At 38.1% G+C, this 18,389-nt stretch overlaps 1 protein-coding gene across 5 annotated transcripts in view; it reads right to left on the bottom strand.

Moving 5' to 3' along the window:
• The window catches only part of SGCD (sarcoglycan delta), a 1,058,523-nt gene that overhangs the window by 103,867 nt on the left and 936,267 nt on the right, over positions 1-18,389 (bottom strand). For all 5 annotated transcript variants that reach the window (XM_060415950.1, XM_042250671.2, XM_060415951.1 and 2 more), the window contains one exon: positions 10,370-10,442. In XM_060415950.1, the coding sequence (XP_060271933.1) occupies positions 10,370-10,442 (73 nt within the window). The remainder of the gene's footprint in view (positions 1-10,369; positions 10,443-18,389) is intronic.

Below are 18,389 nucleotides of genomic sequence, written 5' to 3'. Positions count from 1 at the left end.
TGCTCATCCATGAAAACAAAAGGCATTTCTTTATTGTTCTTACCTGACTTAATTTTTCTGTCAATCTTATCCTTTTGGATTGTTGAGGAAAAAATTACTCTATTCTGGTGTCCTCTCTGTAATTGAGTAGTTTCAACTTTCTCATTAGGATAAATAATCAGTCTAAATTTTGTTCTCCCTCTTTCATATATCATTACAGATATGGCAGGAGTGGGCTTATGTGAGCATGTGGTAACAGGAACAGAGCAAGTTGAGATTTTAGGAGATGCTGCTTTGATCTGCATCAGGCTAGAACTTCATGCCTAAGTCCTCACTGGATAAACCCTCTCTGGTTTCCCACAGTACCCACTGAGCCAGGACTGAATGGTACTGGTAGACCCGGAGATCTGGGCAGGTATCCCATTGTGCCAAACTGGAATGTCTTCTTTGGTGCTCTCAGCCCCACTGCAGTGATGCTCCCCAGGACCAGCCAGCTCACATCATCAGTTAGCCAAGTGCATTCCTTGACACGACACTACATGAATACTTCTACAAACTGCCTTTCCCCCACCTACCACCCCTGGAACTAAATGAGATTGCAGATTGCTGACCTAGGTCCCCTTTTCATCTCTTTCCAGTGGGTTGTGGGATTGCCTTACAAGTTGGTTTCCTCCTAGAACCCCAAGTGAAAATGTACAATGACCCTCTGGTTTTGACTTTCCATAAATCCTACTTAATTGGTTTCTTCCCTCCTTGACTCACGAAAGAAACGTCATCAGGACACATATTTCACTACCTGCTTTTTGTACATTTCCTATCTTCTTCCCACAATTCACCAGAGACCAGAAGAGATGAACTTTGCTCTTCTTCTTCCTGTCTGAATGGGACTCATCTGTGTCTGAGCCTCAGTTTCCCCTGTGATGTTATCTGCCATCTATCATTCTCTGGCCTCTAATGATAGAATCATAATGTCGAGAGCAGATGAACACAGACTTATGGGTTTAATATCTTTAAGATGGAATATCTATCACAGATATGAAACTGTTGATAAACAAGGCAAAAAGAAAGGTGAAGATACCTTAAATATCTCCTATCCCTTACCTCCTGTTGTTCTCCTTATATATTCTAGGAGAAACATGGTGAAAAGGATAACTGGAGAAAGACTGAGCATAAGGAGGAAAAGGGAAATACGTATAGAAGAATTAAAACTCTAGTATTGATACTAATAGGAACAAACGAGAATAATGATTAGATGTTGGAATATAGGAGGAAGAGAAAGTGAGGAAGAAAAGGGACATATATATGTACTGACTGGTCTTGAAGATGCGCAAGCTGTATTAGTTTTGTGATTTTAAACCAGACAGTATTAAAGTCAAGTGGACCTCATTAAGCCCTGGCCTGTGGCTCTCAGATCTTATTTTTCTTGGCAAGCACTATGAAATGTGTGAAGAGAAGAGTTGTAAGATAGTCACAAGCATTTTTGGCAAAATGAGAAAATACAATGACATGTTAATATAGTTAATTGAGATTGTCCTGTATTCAATTATGAGACCGTCTTCTACTCTGTCTTCTTATATCCTTTTCTTATATAAAATGCAGTTAATAGTAGATGGAAATACTCAATAGTTTTTTGCTTTTGTCTTTGAGAAGTAATTGCTGGTCACCATGACTTGATGGAAACTTTTTATGGGTTGAAGAAATATTAAACTCTGGAAACTTCCATCTGAGTTCTTGCACCCCTATGAGAGAGAGTTTCTTGAGGGTTCTCCAAATAGCTAACATGTATCAAATTAGTATTCACTGAACTTTTCCTCCATTGGAGGCACTGGGGCTAGGAGAACTCAAGACACTTGTCTAAGCTCACAAAGCAGACAAACATAGGGGCCAAATTCAAAGCACAAGTTCTTCAGGGGAAAGAATAGGGAGTGTGGGATGGATATGTGCACACTGCTATATTTAAAATGGATAACCAACAAGGACCTACTGTATAGCACAGAGAACTCTGCTCAGTGTTATGTGGCAGCCTGGATGGGAGGGGATTTGGGGGGAGAATGGATCCATGTATATGTATGGCTGAGTCCCTTTGCTGTCTACCAGAAACTATCACAACACTGCTAATTGGCTATCCTCCAAAACAAAATAAAAAGTTGAAAAAAGAAAAAGCACAGGCTCTTGACCAACAGGGATACTATTTCATCATTATTCTATATTGTACGGCCCTGGAGTAAGTAACTGTGCTATTACCTGGCCTATTATATTTTTTTCATTTCTCTTTTGATTCACTTCAATATTTGTGCTATAGGATCAGATAATTCTAAATCTAATACATGCAGAACAGAACTATAAAAATTAGTCTAAGTATATGAAGTTAGGGGGGAGAAGAGAGGGAATAAGAAATAAAGAAAATTACAGAACATGTCTGCAAAATGTTTAAAGGGAGAAAATTAAATTTCCTCTGCAATGGTATTCCCTCATTGACCATGCACCGTAGCTGAAAGCTCAATACACAGCTTCTTACCTCTTTGCTCCGCTCCCCACTCCCACCAGCTCTTTCTTTGTATTTCTGCCTTTGTCTCAGTGTGTGTTTCTTTCCCTTTACCTGTGTGTGTATATATTTTTAAAATCAGACTGTTGACCAATTATTTTTGGTATTGTGAATTTTGAAGAGGACAAAGAAGGGAAGGGAAGAGGATTGCCAAGCCTCTAATTAAATGAACCCTAAAGCTGTGACAGACTGTTCTTGTCACTTAAATTTATAAACCACTGAGAGCCAGTAAATACTTAGCTGACTATAGGCATTTAAAAATACAATTAAAGAAAAATCAATTCATTTTTGTCAACTTGTGGAAGCTTTGCTAATCTTTGTTTCCCAATGAGACACACAAACTTTAAATTCACACATTTCCAAAGGAGTCAGATTTAGTACCAATCTGGTTTAAAAAAAGGTGGGAGGGCTTCTCTTATGGTAAAGAATTTGCCTGCAATGCAGGAGACCTGGGTTCCATCCCTGAGTTGGGATGATCTCCTGGAGAAGGGAAAGGCTACCCACTCCAGTATCCTGGCCAGGAGAATCCCATGAACTGTATGGTCCATGGGGTCACAAAGAGTCGGACATGACTGAGCGACTTTCACTTTCACTTTGGTTAAGAAAAAGTCTTAGCAAATGGGTAAGTGCATTATTCGGAGCCATAGATGTATTTTATACTTTTTCAGTTTTATCATTAAAATCCTGGTAACATTATGGAAAAAAATAAACAGTAACAAAACATGACCATACTTGGGACTGTAGAATGGGTTTGCTGTCACTGAAACTTTCATTTCTGAATTCAATTAAATACTGTTGAAGCTTGTAAAATTTTCAGTCTTTTGTGACCATATTTGAAACTGCACTCATGCAATTTTTTAAAGAACATAGTGTTATACGGAAATTACAGTCCCTTATGCTTGTGAATAACACAGTAACATTCTTGGGAGCTAAAGAAATAGGATGGGGTATTTTCCCCTATATTAAAAGGCTGTAGAGAACCACACTTTTTGATTTCTGAGATGTATTTCTGCTTTTTTTTTCCTTCTGGAAACTAAAATGTTATTTCCTTTGTAAAGTTTATTTAACTCATTTAGGTAGGTTTTGTCATTCTCTGCGTTTCCTCTGATTTGGTTCATACATACCCTAGATCTTATTACCTAGTAATTTGAAGTTCCTTTCCATTTTATTCTCCTTAACTATAAGTTATTTGAGTATGCATTTAGCTCTACAGAGTATTTAACACATGCCTTGACTCTTAATAAAGTATTAAAAAAAAATACTTGGTATAAACAAACTAAAAAGACAACCCACAGAATGGGAGAAAATATTTGCAAACAAAGTGACCAACAAGAGGATTCATCTCCAAAATATACAGCTCACATTTAGTTCTATATAAAAAAGAAATCCCCATCAGAAAATGGGCATTCTTCTGTGGTGGGACAGTGGATAGGTATCCGCCTGCCAATGCAGGGGGCTCAGGTTTGATCCCTGGTCTGGGAAGATTCCACATGCCGCGGTGCAACTGAATCTGGTGCCGCACCAAGCACACACCATGAGCCCGCAAGTCACAGTCACTCAAGCCCGTGTGCCGAGAGCCTGCGCTCCACAGGAGAAAAGTCCCACAGTAAGTATGGAAGGAAAAGCAGTGAAAACTCTAGCAGAGAGGAAGCTCCCACTCCTGTGGCTGAGAGTTGAGAGCTTATCGGAAGAAATGTCAGAGGCCTAAAATCTGCCTCTTATTTACAAACAAACAAACAAAAACAGACCAAACCAAACAAAAACTCTCCAACAGCCAAGAAAGGGGTTTGAGGAAACAAACGTTATCCCAACAGAAAAGGTATCTAAAATAGTTCGATTTTTTTTCATGTTTGATTGGCTGGGGAGCTGGGAAGCACTGGATGGATATTTCAGTTTTAGTTGTTTATCTGAGAAGTCAATCTAAGTATAAATAAAGCTGAGATCTTTTAATTCAGTTTGTTTCCCATTAACAAGACTACGAAAATCTGGGTATAGAACGTTATTTTTAAAGAAGAGAACAAAAATTCTCATTAGAAACATTCCAATTGAACTGCAGTGGAAGTTCTAAAGATGCACTAACTCACATCTCCACAAATAAATTTTTTGTTAAAGTCCTTTGTGTGTATTTCTCAATCTATAAGACATTCGGGTGACTGCATCCTTTTAAAAAATCTTATATAAAATAAGATTATATGGATACAATGTAAATTTCATGATCTTTTTACTGCTTCTAATTGCAAAATTCAGACTCAAATTGAAGAAAGTAGGGAAAACCTCTGGGCCATTCACGTATGATGTAAATCAAATCCCTTGTGATTATACAGTGGAAATGACAAATAGATTCAAGGGGTTAGATCTGATAGACAGAGTGCCTGAAGAACTATGGACAGAGGTTTGTAACACTGTACAGGAGGTGGTGATCAAAACCATCCTGAAGAAAAAGAAACGCAAGAAGGAAAAATGCTTTTCTGAAGAGGCCTTACGAACAGATGAGAAAAGAAGAGAAGCTAAAGGCAAAGGAGAAACAGAAAGATATACCCAACTGAATATAGAGTTTCAAAGAATAGCAAGAAGAGACAGAGAGCCTTCTTAACTGAACAATGCAAAGAAATGGAGGAAAACAACAGAATGGGAAAGTCTAGAGATCTCTTAAAGAAAGTTGGAGATACCAAGGGAATATTTCATGCAAAGATGAGCACAGTAGAGGACAGAAGTAGCAAGGACCTAACGGAAGAAGAAATTAAGAAGAAGTGGCAAGAATACACAGAACTGGTCAAAAAAGTCCTAATGATCAGGATAACCATGATGGTGTGATCACTCACCTAGAGCCAGACATCCTGGAGTGTGAAATCAAGGGGCCTTAGGAAGCAGTACTACAAACAAACCTAGTGGAGTTGATGGGATTCTAGCTGTTTCAAATCCTAAAAGATGATCCTGTGAAGGGCTGAACTCAATATGCCAGCAAGTTTGGAAAACTCAGCAGTGGCCCCAGGACTGGAAAAGGTCAGTTTTCATTCCAAAGAAAGGCAATACCAAAGAATGTTCAAACTACCACACAATTGCACTCATTTCACATGTTAGCAAGGTAATGCTCAAAATAGTTCAAGGCTTCATCAGTATGTGAACTGAGAACTTCCAGATGTATAAGCCAGATTTAGAAAAGGCATAGGAACCAGAGATCAAATTGCCAATGTCTGTAGGCTCATAGAAAAAGCAAGAGAATTTCAGAAAAAAAATCTACTTCTGCTTCTGTGACTATGCTAAAACCTTTGATTGTGTGGATCACAAGAAACTGTGGAAAATTCTTAAAGAGAAGGGAATAATAGACCACATTACCTGGCGCCTGAGAAACCTGTATGCAGGTTAAGAAGCAACAGTTAGAACTGGACATAGAACAACAAACTGGTTCAAAATTGGGAAAGGAGTACATTAAGGCTGTATGCTGTCACTCTGCTTATTTAATTTATATGCAGAGTACATCATGCAAAATGCCAGACTTGATGAATCACAAGCTGGAATCAAGATTGCCAGGAGAAATATCAATAACCTCAGATATGCAGATGATAATACCCTAATGGCAGAAAGCAAAGAGGAACTAAAGAGCCTCTTGATGAAGGTGATAGAGAAAGGAAAAAAGCTGGTTTAAAATGATTTATCATAAAACTAAGATCATGGCATCCGATCCAATCACTATGGCAAATAGATGGAGGGAAAAAATGCAAACAGTGGCAGATTTAATTTTCTTGGGCTCCAAAATCACTGTGCATGGTGACTGCAACCATGTGAAATGAAAAGACACTTGCTCACTGGAAAAAAAGCTATGACAAATGCAGATAGCATATTAAAAAGCAGAGACATCACTTTGCCCACAAAGTCCCTTTAGTCAAAGCTATAGTTTTTCTAGTAATCATGTTCATATGTGAGAGTTGATCCATAAAGAAAGCTGAGCACTGAAGAACTGATGCTTTTGAACTATGGTGCAGGAGAAGACTCTTGAGAGTCCTTTGAACTGCAAGGAGATAAAACCAGTCAATCCTAAAGGAAATCAACTCTAAATATTCATTGGAAGGACTGATGCTGAAGCTCCAATACTTTGGCCACTCATTGGGAAAGACCCTGAGGCTGGATAAGATTGACGGCAGGAGGAGAAGGGGGTGACAGAGGATGAGATGGTTGGATGGCATCACCGACTCAATGGACATGAGTCTGAGCAAACTCCAAGATATAGTGAAGGACAGGGAAGCCTGGTGTGCTGCGGTCCATGAGGTCACAGTCAGGCATGATTTAGTGACTGAACAAGGTAACAATATTAATTTCATAGCTGTGACAAATTTATCATGAGTATGTTAGATGTTAACATTAGAGGACTATCAGGTGAAGGGTACATGTGAATTGAATCATTTCCATGAATTTTGCAACTCTTCTTTAAATTTAAAGTTATGGCATTGAAACATGTATACTATCATGTAAGAATCGAATCGCCAGTCTATGTCTGATGCAGGATACAGCATGCTTGGGGCTGGTGCACGGGGATGACCCAGAGAGATGTTATGGGGAGGGAGGTCAGAGAGGGGTTCATGTTTGGGAACGCATGTATACCCGTGGTGGATTCATGCCAATGTATGGCAAAACCAATACAGTATTGTAAAGTAAAATAAAGTAAAAATAAACAATAAAAAAATAAAAATAAATAAAGAATAAGATGCTTGGTCTTACTCTTCCTTAGTCTTGTCTATAAAAGGAATAAATATTTATGTTTTACAATATTACTTAAACATAAATTTGGTGTAGTTGAAAAAAAATTAAAAGAAAAGAAAAATAATGTAAAGCCATTAGACATTTGAAGCAAGAAGTAACTTAGCTTTTTAGGGACAACAGAGTTCTAAAATTAGCTCAAGGCCACATTGCAGGCTTGCAGTAGGTACCTGACTCTCAGCTCAGGGTTCTTTCCCCTCTATCCAGCTGCCACTAAGGAGTGACTGTTTCTGCTTCACCTGAAGAGTTCACAGTGTGACCTGCTGGTACAAGTCCAGGGAACTCCCTTAGATCACTCTACTTTTCTATAACCAGAAAACACACCGGTGGTAGATCAGTAAAACTGACCCAACTTTAAAGCCAGAGTCCAGAAGACTTAGTTAGCCAGTTCATTACCTATTTACTCAATATCCAAAGTCAATGCCAGTCAATAACTGGGAGTAAAAATGCAGCGCCATTAGATGGAAAATGTGAAGCATTCACAGACACACTGGTCTGGGCTAATCTATCTGATTATTCTTTCAACTGGTCAGAGGTTCTGCCACAAAGTGTCATTTAAAAAAAAAAAAAAAAAAAACAAACAACTTCCAGCAGGACAGAGGGGCCAAGTGATCACATTCTAGCCTCCTGATTCAGTTCAAGCTATTTTGCATCAACACAATCTAAACAAGGGCAAAAAAAAAAAAAAAAAAAAGACCAGTTTTAGGGATACATAGTAAAGAAGTCTGTTTATGCTTCCTGTAATAAAATGTTATTTCTAGCCACTATAGAATATGCTTATCATTTTAGAATGAATGATGACAAGCAACAATGTCCTGAAAATTGTTATTTCATTGCACTAAACTTATATTTACTTGTAAATTTTAGAGGTTTAATCTTTTTAAGTCAAATTTCAAGGTTTCCAGAGGTTGTGTGCAGAGGACAGGAAGTGCATCCACATCTTCGTAGGAGCAAACACTCTGTCCTCAGTTCTTCAGGATATGGATCTCTACAGTGGGCTGATGCTAGATATAGCTGTCTTTTAGTTGTTTGGTATGATTGTGTTTGTTATTAACTATAGAAGGTTTATTTTTCTGTTTAAAGCAAAATTAGCCTAAATCCCCATTTCTTAAGTCTTCCAGTAATAGTTTGTTGCATAGAAAAAAGTCTGTATGATATTTAGAGTTCAGCTTCTTTTAGACAGCACTTATCTTTAGGCTGATCACTGCAAATTAGTCACTAGTTGTGTAAAAAACAAACAGACAAAAATTCGAACCCCTCCTCAAATAAAACTCCCTGCTCCTAAAGAGGACTGTGAAGAAAAGGGAACTGGGCCACACATTAGTTTGGTTGAAAGAGTTCTTACATTATAGCCACAAGGATTCTGTCCATTTTCAGAGAATGAGCTCCCTCAGACATAAAATGCAGGGTTTTGGGGGTGCATTTGCTTAAAAGATTCTACCTTTAGCACATTAATATGAAACACAGGATCTCATCAACACAGAGTCAGGCAACTTCTGGCCTCTAGAAGCCCTGCTGAAAAGTTATTCCAGTAAAATGTAAAACATTGCAGTGTGGTGTATAATTTAAAAAATACAGCCCCTAGTACATGAGATTTTGCCACGAAAAGGTTCTCACTCCCTACCAATTATCCTCTTCCATTGGCCTGATTTATTTCCCTATATTCATAAAGACTTACAGGCTTGGCAAGAATGCTATGGTTTTGTAATGAGGTGATATATTCTCCACTTACTGAAGATGTATTTTTGTTTCAGGAAACACCTGCTCCAACGTGGCTGCTGCTGTTTTAGCAAAATAGAGATCTTGGGATTGGATGTCAAAGAAGATCTGACTTGTGCAACACAGATACATTTACTTATAGTTGATGTCTTTAGGAAAGAGTTATTCAGGGCTCTTTATGGTGATTTATGACTGGTCTTAATTAGAAGAAATATGAGAAATGAAGAAAGCTGATATTCTTCATGAATTCTTCATGGCTATAAGTCCATGGGGCTGGAGAAGACTTCTGAGAGTTCCTTGGACAACAAAGATATCAAACTAGTCAATCCTAAAGGAAATCTACCCTCAATACTCATTGGAAGGACTGTTGCTGAAGTGGAAGCTCTAATACATTGGCCACGTGATACGAAGAGCTGACTCTTGGAAAAGACCCTGATAATGGGAAAGGTTGAAGGCAAAAGGAGAAAGGGGCAGCAGAGGATTATATGGTGAGATAGCATCACTGACTCAATGGATATGAATCTTGGCAAACTGTGGGAGTTAGAGGAGGACAGAGGAGCCTGGCATGCCACAGTCCGTGAGGTCACAAAAAGTCAGACACAACTTTGTGACTAAGCAACAACCTAAGTACACAGTGAAAATTAAAGTTATATTTGTATCACCATACCATTTCATATGCGTTTCTTTAGGAGGGCTGGGGGTAGCTCTTTGGTGGTAGGCGTGGTTTTTAGGTTATAGCTCTCTCTCTCTCTTTGTCCATCTGTATGTCTATTGTTCTTTTTGTTTTCCATAATTGTTTGCCATAAGTACATGGCACTGCAGAGCCCTTTTCTGCTAAAAGCAGCATACTTATGAATATCTGATTAACACCAGTATATGGAAAATCCACAGAACCTAGTCCTAGCACCAAATCATTCCAGAAATAGCTTGTGTTTATATATATATATATATATATATATATATATATATATATATAGAGAGAGAGAGAGAGAGAGAGAGAAAAGTATTGTATTTACTATTCAGCTTCTTTTAAACACCACACTTTTTTAGGCTGATTAGCACCAATTACTGACTAGTTCTCTAATAGGAGAGGATTATCGTATCAGAAAATACATCATGAAATAAGCATAGCAAATGAATGAATCTTAAATCTTATTACAAGACTGGCAACCTCTTCCTCCAAACTCTCAACCTTAAGTACTCAGAAAAAATTTTCTCTTGGTTGTAACTTATCTTCACATCCTTTATAACCTCTCCCAGTTTATATACTCATGACACTATGACATCATAGGTATTTAAAATGGATCATCAATCAGTTGTACAGAGAGCAAATAGCCACTTAATCAATGCAAACCATAGTCAGAAGTTTACCTTAGTTCCTTGAAGGGATCTGCCCTGACATTAGGTGTCTCTATAGATTTAGGGAACACTGTGCCCTCTGCTCCTGCAAACAGAAAAAAGCAAACAGAGGTTGGAGTGTTGGATGGGTCAGCACAATGAGTGGAGTTAAATGCGGTGAATCCTTTATACAAACCAATACACGTATCTGCCACTGGCTCTAGGGCACGTCTCTGTGCTAGGAGAGCATTGAATCAACTCATGCAAACAGTCTTTGAAAAAACTAGTAACTTCTTTTGAATGTGTTCTTGCTGAGATCAGAGTAAGGTCATGAAGCAAATACCATGTCGACTTGTATAAAAAAGATGCCTAGAAATGGCATGGTCTGAATCTTGTCTCTCATAAAATATTAACAGTTGTCCAGCTGAAAGTGTTTTGAAAACCAGCAACTGGAACTCTGTTACTGTAGCACAGGGCACAAATCACTTAACACATATAACATCTAAGCAGTGGGTTAGATGGTGGAGAATACTGTAAGACTATAAGGTATTTGCCTAATGAAAATTAAGCCAATATTTTTCAGCAAATCAAGTTCTACACTATTATCTTGAAATCTTAAACAAAAGAGAAGAACACTATGAGAGATCATTTAAAGTTCAGCACTTTTACAATTTGAGTATTAATATTGATTCCCAACCCAATCTAGACATTCAGCTCTTGATTTTGCCATGAGCTTTTATCTTTACAATTTGTCAGCACCAGTTGAATCTTTCCATCCATAAAGATTGTGATTATCTGATTTGTCTACTCTCAAAGTGTCTTCAAATCATTTAAGCCTCAGTTTATCACAGACAATTGCAATGGATATTTGTTTTACAATTAAACTTGGGCAGTATCCTGTACTCTGAAGTAAAGGTGTTTACTTTTATATGTTCAGTGTATTTCTTTGATGCTGTAAGAAGGGGTGGAATAATATCTTGCACTCATGTGTGAATTTCAGGAATCCTCTTGCACTGTTACAATGTGTAGAAATCCTCCATTAACCACTATTATTCTAAATCCAGGTTTATTCTGACACATACTAATGAGTCTATGAAAATGAATTGATTTCCTGGCTTTTGTAGCAACTATGGAAACATTTATTTGATAGGTGTAGCAGACCACAAGCAAAATAAAAATTTTTTTCTTCCATAATACTATATATGGTCATTAAAATAATATTCTGGTGACTATTATTATTAGATTAATAACATTATTCTGTGAATAATAACTATCATCCTCAGCTAACATTTTTGAGTAACTATCACATTGCTAGATATTATCATATATATATATGTATGTATATATACATACATATATATATAATTTATTCACTACAACAAGCCCATAAAATTGACAGTTCCAAGTGTCATAGGGGCACTTCATGTGGGGGACATTTAAGATCTTTCACTGTCCATAGACATTTTTACTTTCTAAGATCCCAAATCACATCATTTCAAATATATCAAAATGTACCCACAGCCCCATTAAATTCAATTTTTGGTATAAATTTTCATAAGAATGTTCAGTTTTATTAGGTATATATTATTTATTTTGCTCCTGTGATTGAAGCTTTATTGTGTTCTTAATAACTGTGATGCTTAATTTTATGTGTCAACTTGACCAGATCAAAGATGTCCAGATATTTGACTAAACATTATTTCTGGATGTGTCTGTGAGGGAATTTCCAGATGTGATTAGGAGTAGCAGTTGAATAGGTGGGCCGAGTAGGCTGCCCTCTCCAATATGGGTAGGCATCATCCTATCAGATGAGGGTCCGAATACAACAAACTGGAAGATGGAAGTGTTCAGCCCTTCCTGCCTGACCCTGTGAGCTGGAACACTGATCTGCTGTCAGCGATCCTGGTTCTCAGACCTTCAGACCTAGACTGGAATTGACACCACTGACATCCCTAGTATTCAGGCATTTAGACTCAGACTAAACCATCCCACTGGCCTTCCTCAAGTCTCCCATTTAACAGACTCTGACTGTGGGACTTCTCAACCTCTGTAAGTGTGAGCTGATTTCTTACAAGTCTCTTTCTCTATACAGACCCTATTGGTTCTGTTTCTCTAAAGAACTCTGACTGATGCTGTGACTGAATAAGAATGGGGTAGATTACAAATTACCATGTAGCTTTTGTTACATATGTGTTATATTTGATTTTACAGAATATCCATTTTAAATCTCCAACATTTTTGGGGTCTTTTGAGGGGTGCTGTGAAGGCTGCCAAGTAGATAAAACAGGCTTGCAGAACAGGACAGTGACTGACACATCAGAAGGTGGCTCTGGGCTGTCTGAAACCCAAGACCATGCCCTCAGCCACCTCTCAGCACCATCTCACCTGTCACTGAACAACTCTCATCTGCTGGTACTGCAGTTATCAGGGACTCCCCTTTGACATTCTTAGAGATGCTTAGTTCTTAATCATTTGAACTCTTATTTTAAAATGTCTATATTTCTATGTAATATATGTAATTTAAAGGAACAATTATATGTCTCAATAAGAAGAGAATTATTTATTTATTATCTATACTCTCTAGTCTCAGCTCAAATCTCTTTTTCCTCTACCAAGAATTCCATGAAAGCTGCAACAGAAAGAGTATTACCTATTTCCAAATCAGCCATCATTGTCTGACACGCTCCCCTGGCAATGAACACAGCCCATGGACAGCGTTCATCATTTGAATCTTTACTAGAATGCTGTGAAGACTCATGTTTCACCTCTTTCTCATGCCCATCATTTTATAAGACCTTTGAAGCCAAAGAAGATCTATTTTGCAACTTCTGCAACTGTGCCAAGTACACACACATAGTATAGCATAGACTTATTCCGACCAATAATCCCAAAACAAAGAATGGCAAGCTCTTATGAACAATGAACCTCAAAAGCTTGGGCCAATTTTATATACCATCCAGACTTCGTGCTGACCCTATTTACTTGTCAAGTACAGTAACAAAACTTCATCTGCCACTTTACTTCTTACATCTTGCTGGACTAGGCTCAAGAAGGAATTCCTCTATTGTAGCTGGGGGAACTGAGCTCTGCCACCCTTCTAAATATACGTATATAGTGTGACAATAGTGCACCCAGTACATTACAAATGCTCATTCTCTGTGTTTGTGGAAAGAAACAACATGGTCTCCTTTGAACAGCTGAGCTTGGTCCTCAGCTCGCTGACCTGCAGTCGCATCCGCTGCACTCCTGCCTAGGAACATGTCTCGCTCTGTGTCATATCCTCACCATCTAGCACAGTGCAGGTGCTCAACAAATACTTGTAAGACGGCCACAGCACTCAGGAGGTACTGAGCACACATCATTCGGGGTCTACCTTGGAGACATCTCATTTCTTCAACTACACTAAGCTCAGTGTGGGCAGGGGCAAGGTCCAATAGAGAATACAGCCAGAGTTGACTTTAGATTTCCAAGACTTCTACTGGACTCATTTCAGTAAGTACTGCCACTTCTATAAGAGAACTAGTTTACTGCTCTAAAACTCCTCATGTCTCACGTATTAAATGAATGTTCACAATCACGACCCAATGCATTTTAACTATACCTCTAAAATAAGAGTATGCTTATAAAGGAATACTATTTGGGTTAAACATAAATATTTCTTTAAAGTAAACTACAATCTAAAGGCTTGCATTTTCTTTCACAGACCAAGAAACTTGCTTATCCTGTAGATAAGAGAACTGGGGCTAAAGGCATGTTTAGCTCCTGGTCCTATGGCCAGTGAGTGCTAGAGCTGGGCTTCACATCTGGGCATCTGACTAGGAACTCACGTTTAGCCATGGTACTCTAGAGTCTTGTTTTCTCAGTGCCAGTCAATGTGGTACTCGCTGAAGGCAAGCCAGCAAAACCCAGAGGGGCTGAGCTCTGATAGGTGGAGAAGATGGGTGACTGATAGGCTCTGATGTGGATCAAAGTCAAGGGCATGACACTCAAGCTCCTTCAGCTTCCACTGTCCAACCAGATGCCCTTTGATTTTGTTTTTGCTGGACTCTTCAGCCACAGGGGTCCATATGTCCTATATGCACTGGAGGAAGGACTCACGTATATGATTTTCCAGGGGGAGGTAACAAAATCTCTCACTAGCTAAGTGATCTTGGACATAAATCTCTCTGATGCTAAGTTTTCTTCTCTGAAAAGAAGGGATACTGATAATACCCTCATCTCCCAGGGATCTTGGGACACTAAATGAGATTTCTGGTCCATAGCAATCATCAGATGACAGCTAATAAAATACTACTCTTATGAAAATGTCCATGAACCCTATTCTTTCCTCCTCTTATCTGGGTCCTCTATGACTCTTAAAAATGAAAATTTAAAGCATGTACTAAAACCTAGAAACAATTGCAACTGTCTTCATTTGATTATCAAAAAAACCCTGGGAAATTAGGACTATTAATTTCTGCTATTATGAAGGTACAATGGGAGATTCAGAGATGTCAAGAAATTTTCCTAGGTCACACATGAGGAGGGAGAGCCAGGATTTGAATTCCAGCATTTCAGCTCTGAAACTAATGCTCTTGACCCTACTGTAGACCCTCATTCAGCAGATTAAGTAACTCTCTACTTGCTCATCTTTTATGAAACACGAAAAAACACCTATGTTTATAGCCTCAAGTAACACCTGCTAAATTCCTTAACACTTGTCTTCTAAAAATAATTCCCATGTACAATGAAATAACACATTTCCAAAAGACCATTTCTTTCCAAGTCCTATCCAATTTCTTGTTTTCACACCATTTTTCACTTTCCCAATCTGCAGAGTGGACAATCATCCATCAGAAGGAATTTCCCCATCCCACTCTCTAGCCATTTTTAGATAATAAAGTATTATCGATTTTATTACTTCAAAAAGATTTCTATTAAAGCCATACCCACTGATTCCTTCTTTGACACAATATAATTTACTGACAATAAATGTTCATAAACAGTTTGAGTGAAAAATCCATAAAGTCATTTCAGTTTTTTTTTAAGTTCCATTTAATATCCCTCAAAAATGATTTCATCAATGTGTTTCCATTAGCTGGTTCTCTGCCCAATAACTTAATTCCACACAATCAATCAGGAACTTATAGAGCATGTGACAGGATCTTTCTAAAGTGTTTTGAATCATCATAAAGATCAGCTCAATGGCTCTTTTTTCCTACTAGCACAGGTAGGGGGTAAACTCACCAAAAAAAAAAAAAAAGTCTCTAATGCACTTTGTTGCTATAGTAACAAAAAAGCCAGCTTCCCTTCTCTGGAAAGTATACTTAAGTTCAGAGCCCAGTTTAGTCATGCTTTTCCCTGAAAGTGTTCTGTATGTCAAGAGACCTGAAATCCATTCCCATCTCTGTAATGCTGGGAAAATCCCACAACCCTCTGTGGCCCTTGATTTCCTTCACTATAAAATGAAGGGTGGGATGAGAAGTGTCAGAGCTAAACTGCTTTCTCCCCAAACTGAAAATTTTTTAAGGTAACAATCTAATCTAAGGTGTCTTTAGTCACCTTCCTTTCCTACCAGGAAAACAGCAACCCTGGGGGGGAGAGAGAGAGAGAGAGAGAGAGAGAGAGAGAGAGTGTGTGTGTGTGTCTGTGTGTGTGTGTCTGTGTGTGTGTGTCTGTGTGTCTGTGTGTGTGTCTGTGTGTGTGTGTGCTCAGTCATGTCTGACTCTTTGCCACCCTGTGGACAGTAGCCTGCCAGGCTCCTCTGTCCATGGCATTCTCAAGGCAAGAATACTGGAGCGGGCTGCCATTCCCTTCGCCAGGGGATCTTCCCAGCCCAGTGATCAAATCCAGTCTCTTCTGCTTCCTGCATTGCCAGGTGGATTCTTTACCAGTGTGCCCAGCCCTGGAATGGAACACCAAAGAGAAATGCTAAAAATATCTCAGTATTTAAGGAAAAAGGAACATCAAAGGAGAGAGACATTTGTCCAATTTAAACTGTAATTAATTAGTAGAAATAATCACCAGAAAATAGATTGTAAGAGATAAATGATAGAGAGCAAAATTTATTGTAGATGAGACTAACCAAAATAAAAACCTGGTTTGTAACTCTTTATTGATCTAGAGCAACTCCAATTCTATAAAAATAATTAACATTAAAGTGCCTAAATCTGTACATGTTGAAAACAGTCATGGATTAAATACTAGAAGAAAAATTTAGATTGCAGAAAACTGGACTTGAGAGAAACATAAGACACAAAAGAAAAAATTGCAGTGATAGAAGATGTAATTAGTAACTTTGGAGATCAAGAAATATAGGAAAAGGACTACTGTTACAGGCATCGATTTCAAGAAAAACTTTTAAGATGGGCAGACATGGTTTATGAATACTGTTTAGAAAACTGTGGAAGGAATTAAATAAGCTTAATGGGTTTGCTTTCCTAAATTTCTTCTTGATATACATTCTTTAATATGGACATAATTATGATTAATGCTTTTGTATTAATGAAAATAGACTGAAAATCATCTTTTTGTTAAAACCATGGAGCTAAAATGTTCAACAGGTTCCATATATGAGTTAAAATATCTGATGATCACTGTTTGAAGTCAAACTGTCCTAAGTTTTCCAATTCCTGTTGCTTGGATAGATATATCTTGATTGACAGTCCTTAATAATAGCCATATTTTACCTGATAAGATAAAGTTCTATTTTTATACCAATACTAGATTATAAAACAGAAAGAATGTCAGTCTAAAAAATGGTGATAAGAAAATAGGAGAAAGGAGAAATGATGATGTGATTTCTTGAAATAACTGAGAACTGGGAAACCAAAGACCTGATTTTCCATATGCTTATAGCTGATCTTTGGCAATTTACACTTAGGTGTTTCCCCATTTGTTATACAAAGTAGGGGTGGTGACTGGATGAGGCCACCTCCAGTCCCGCTATTTTACAAACCTCCAGATAATGAACCCAATGGCCCAGAGGGGCAGGGAAGGTAGGCTTGATAAGCCCAAACTTAAATGTATTTAACAAATATTTATTGAGCAGGGCACTGTAGAGGTGAACTAGAGAGACATGGAGCTTATAGACCAATAGAATGTAGTATATTCCAGGAGAATACAATGGTGAGTTTAAAGATCAGTAATTAAATAATCTCAGAAATAAAATATACTAGTAACAAATGTTGATAAAAGACTTGAAAGGAAAATCAAACATGTCTTTGAAAGTAAAGAACCTGGAGCCACATGTTGATCTGGCAGGTATGTTTCCCTGAAAAGGGGAAGTTTCGCTGATATTTAAGTGTTTAGTAATGACCTAGTCAAGAGAGGGAAAAGATTACACAAACATGGCAGGGTGGGGAAGCTGAGGTCAGTAAGGAAGATTGGTGTGGCCAGACCATATTTATCACCAGTGAGCAGCGTGGAATGACACTGGACAGACAGGTGGCCCAGGTAATGAAGAGTCATGGTGAAGGTATATATATATATATGTGTGTGTGTGTATAATATATATTTTAAAATATATAAATATACATAAATTTTATATATTATATATATATATATGGCCACATGATATGGTGGACAAATATATATGAAATAAGGACATCTCAAGGTGAAAATATTAAGCAGACCTGAGCAAGTTGGCATTTTTCAGATTGTGGTGGCAGCATGTTATGGTCGGCATATTTGTGTCCCCCTAATGGCATCCGGTCCCATCACTTCATGGGAAATAGATGGGGAAACAGTGGAAACACTGTCAGACTTTATTTTGGGGGGCTCCAAAATCACTGCAGATGGTGATTGCAGCCATGAAATTAAAAGATGCTTACTCCTTGGAAGAAAAGTTATGACCAACCTAGATAGCATAGTCAAAAGCAGAGACATTACTTTGCTGACTAAGGCCTGTCTAGTCAAGGCTATGGTTTTCCAGTGGTCATGTATGGATGTGAGAGTTGGACTGTGAAGAAGGCTGAGCACCGAAGAATTGATGCTTTTGAACTGTGGTGTTGGAGAAGACTCTTGAGAGTCCCTTGGACTGCAAGGAGATCCAGCCAATCCATTCTGAAGGAGA

The sequence above is a fragment of the Ovis aries genome, chromosome 5 (assembly GCF_016772045.2).
Source record: "Ovis aries strain OAR_USU_Benz2616 breed Rambouillet chromosome 5, ARS-UI_Ramb_v3.0, whole genome shotgun sequence".
NCBI classification, from domain to species: Eukaryota; Metazoa; Chordata; class Mammalia; order Artiodactyla; family Bovidae; genus Ovis; species Ovis aries.
This window is presented reverse-complemented; position numbering and strand designations above follow the sequence as displayed.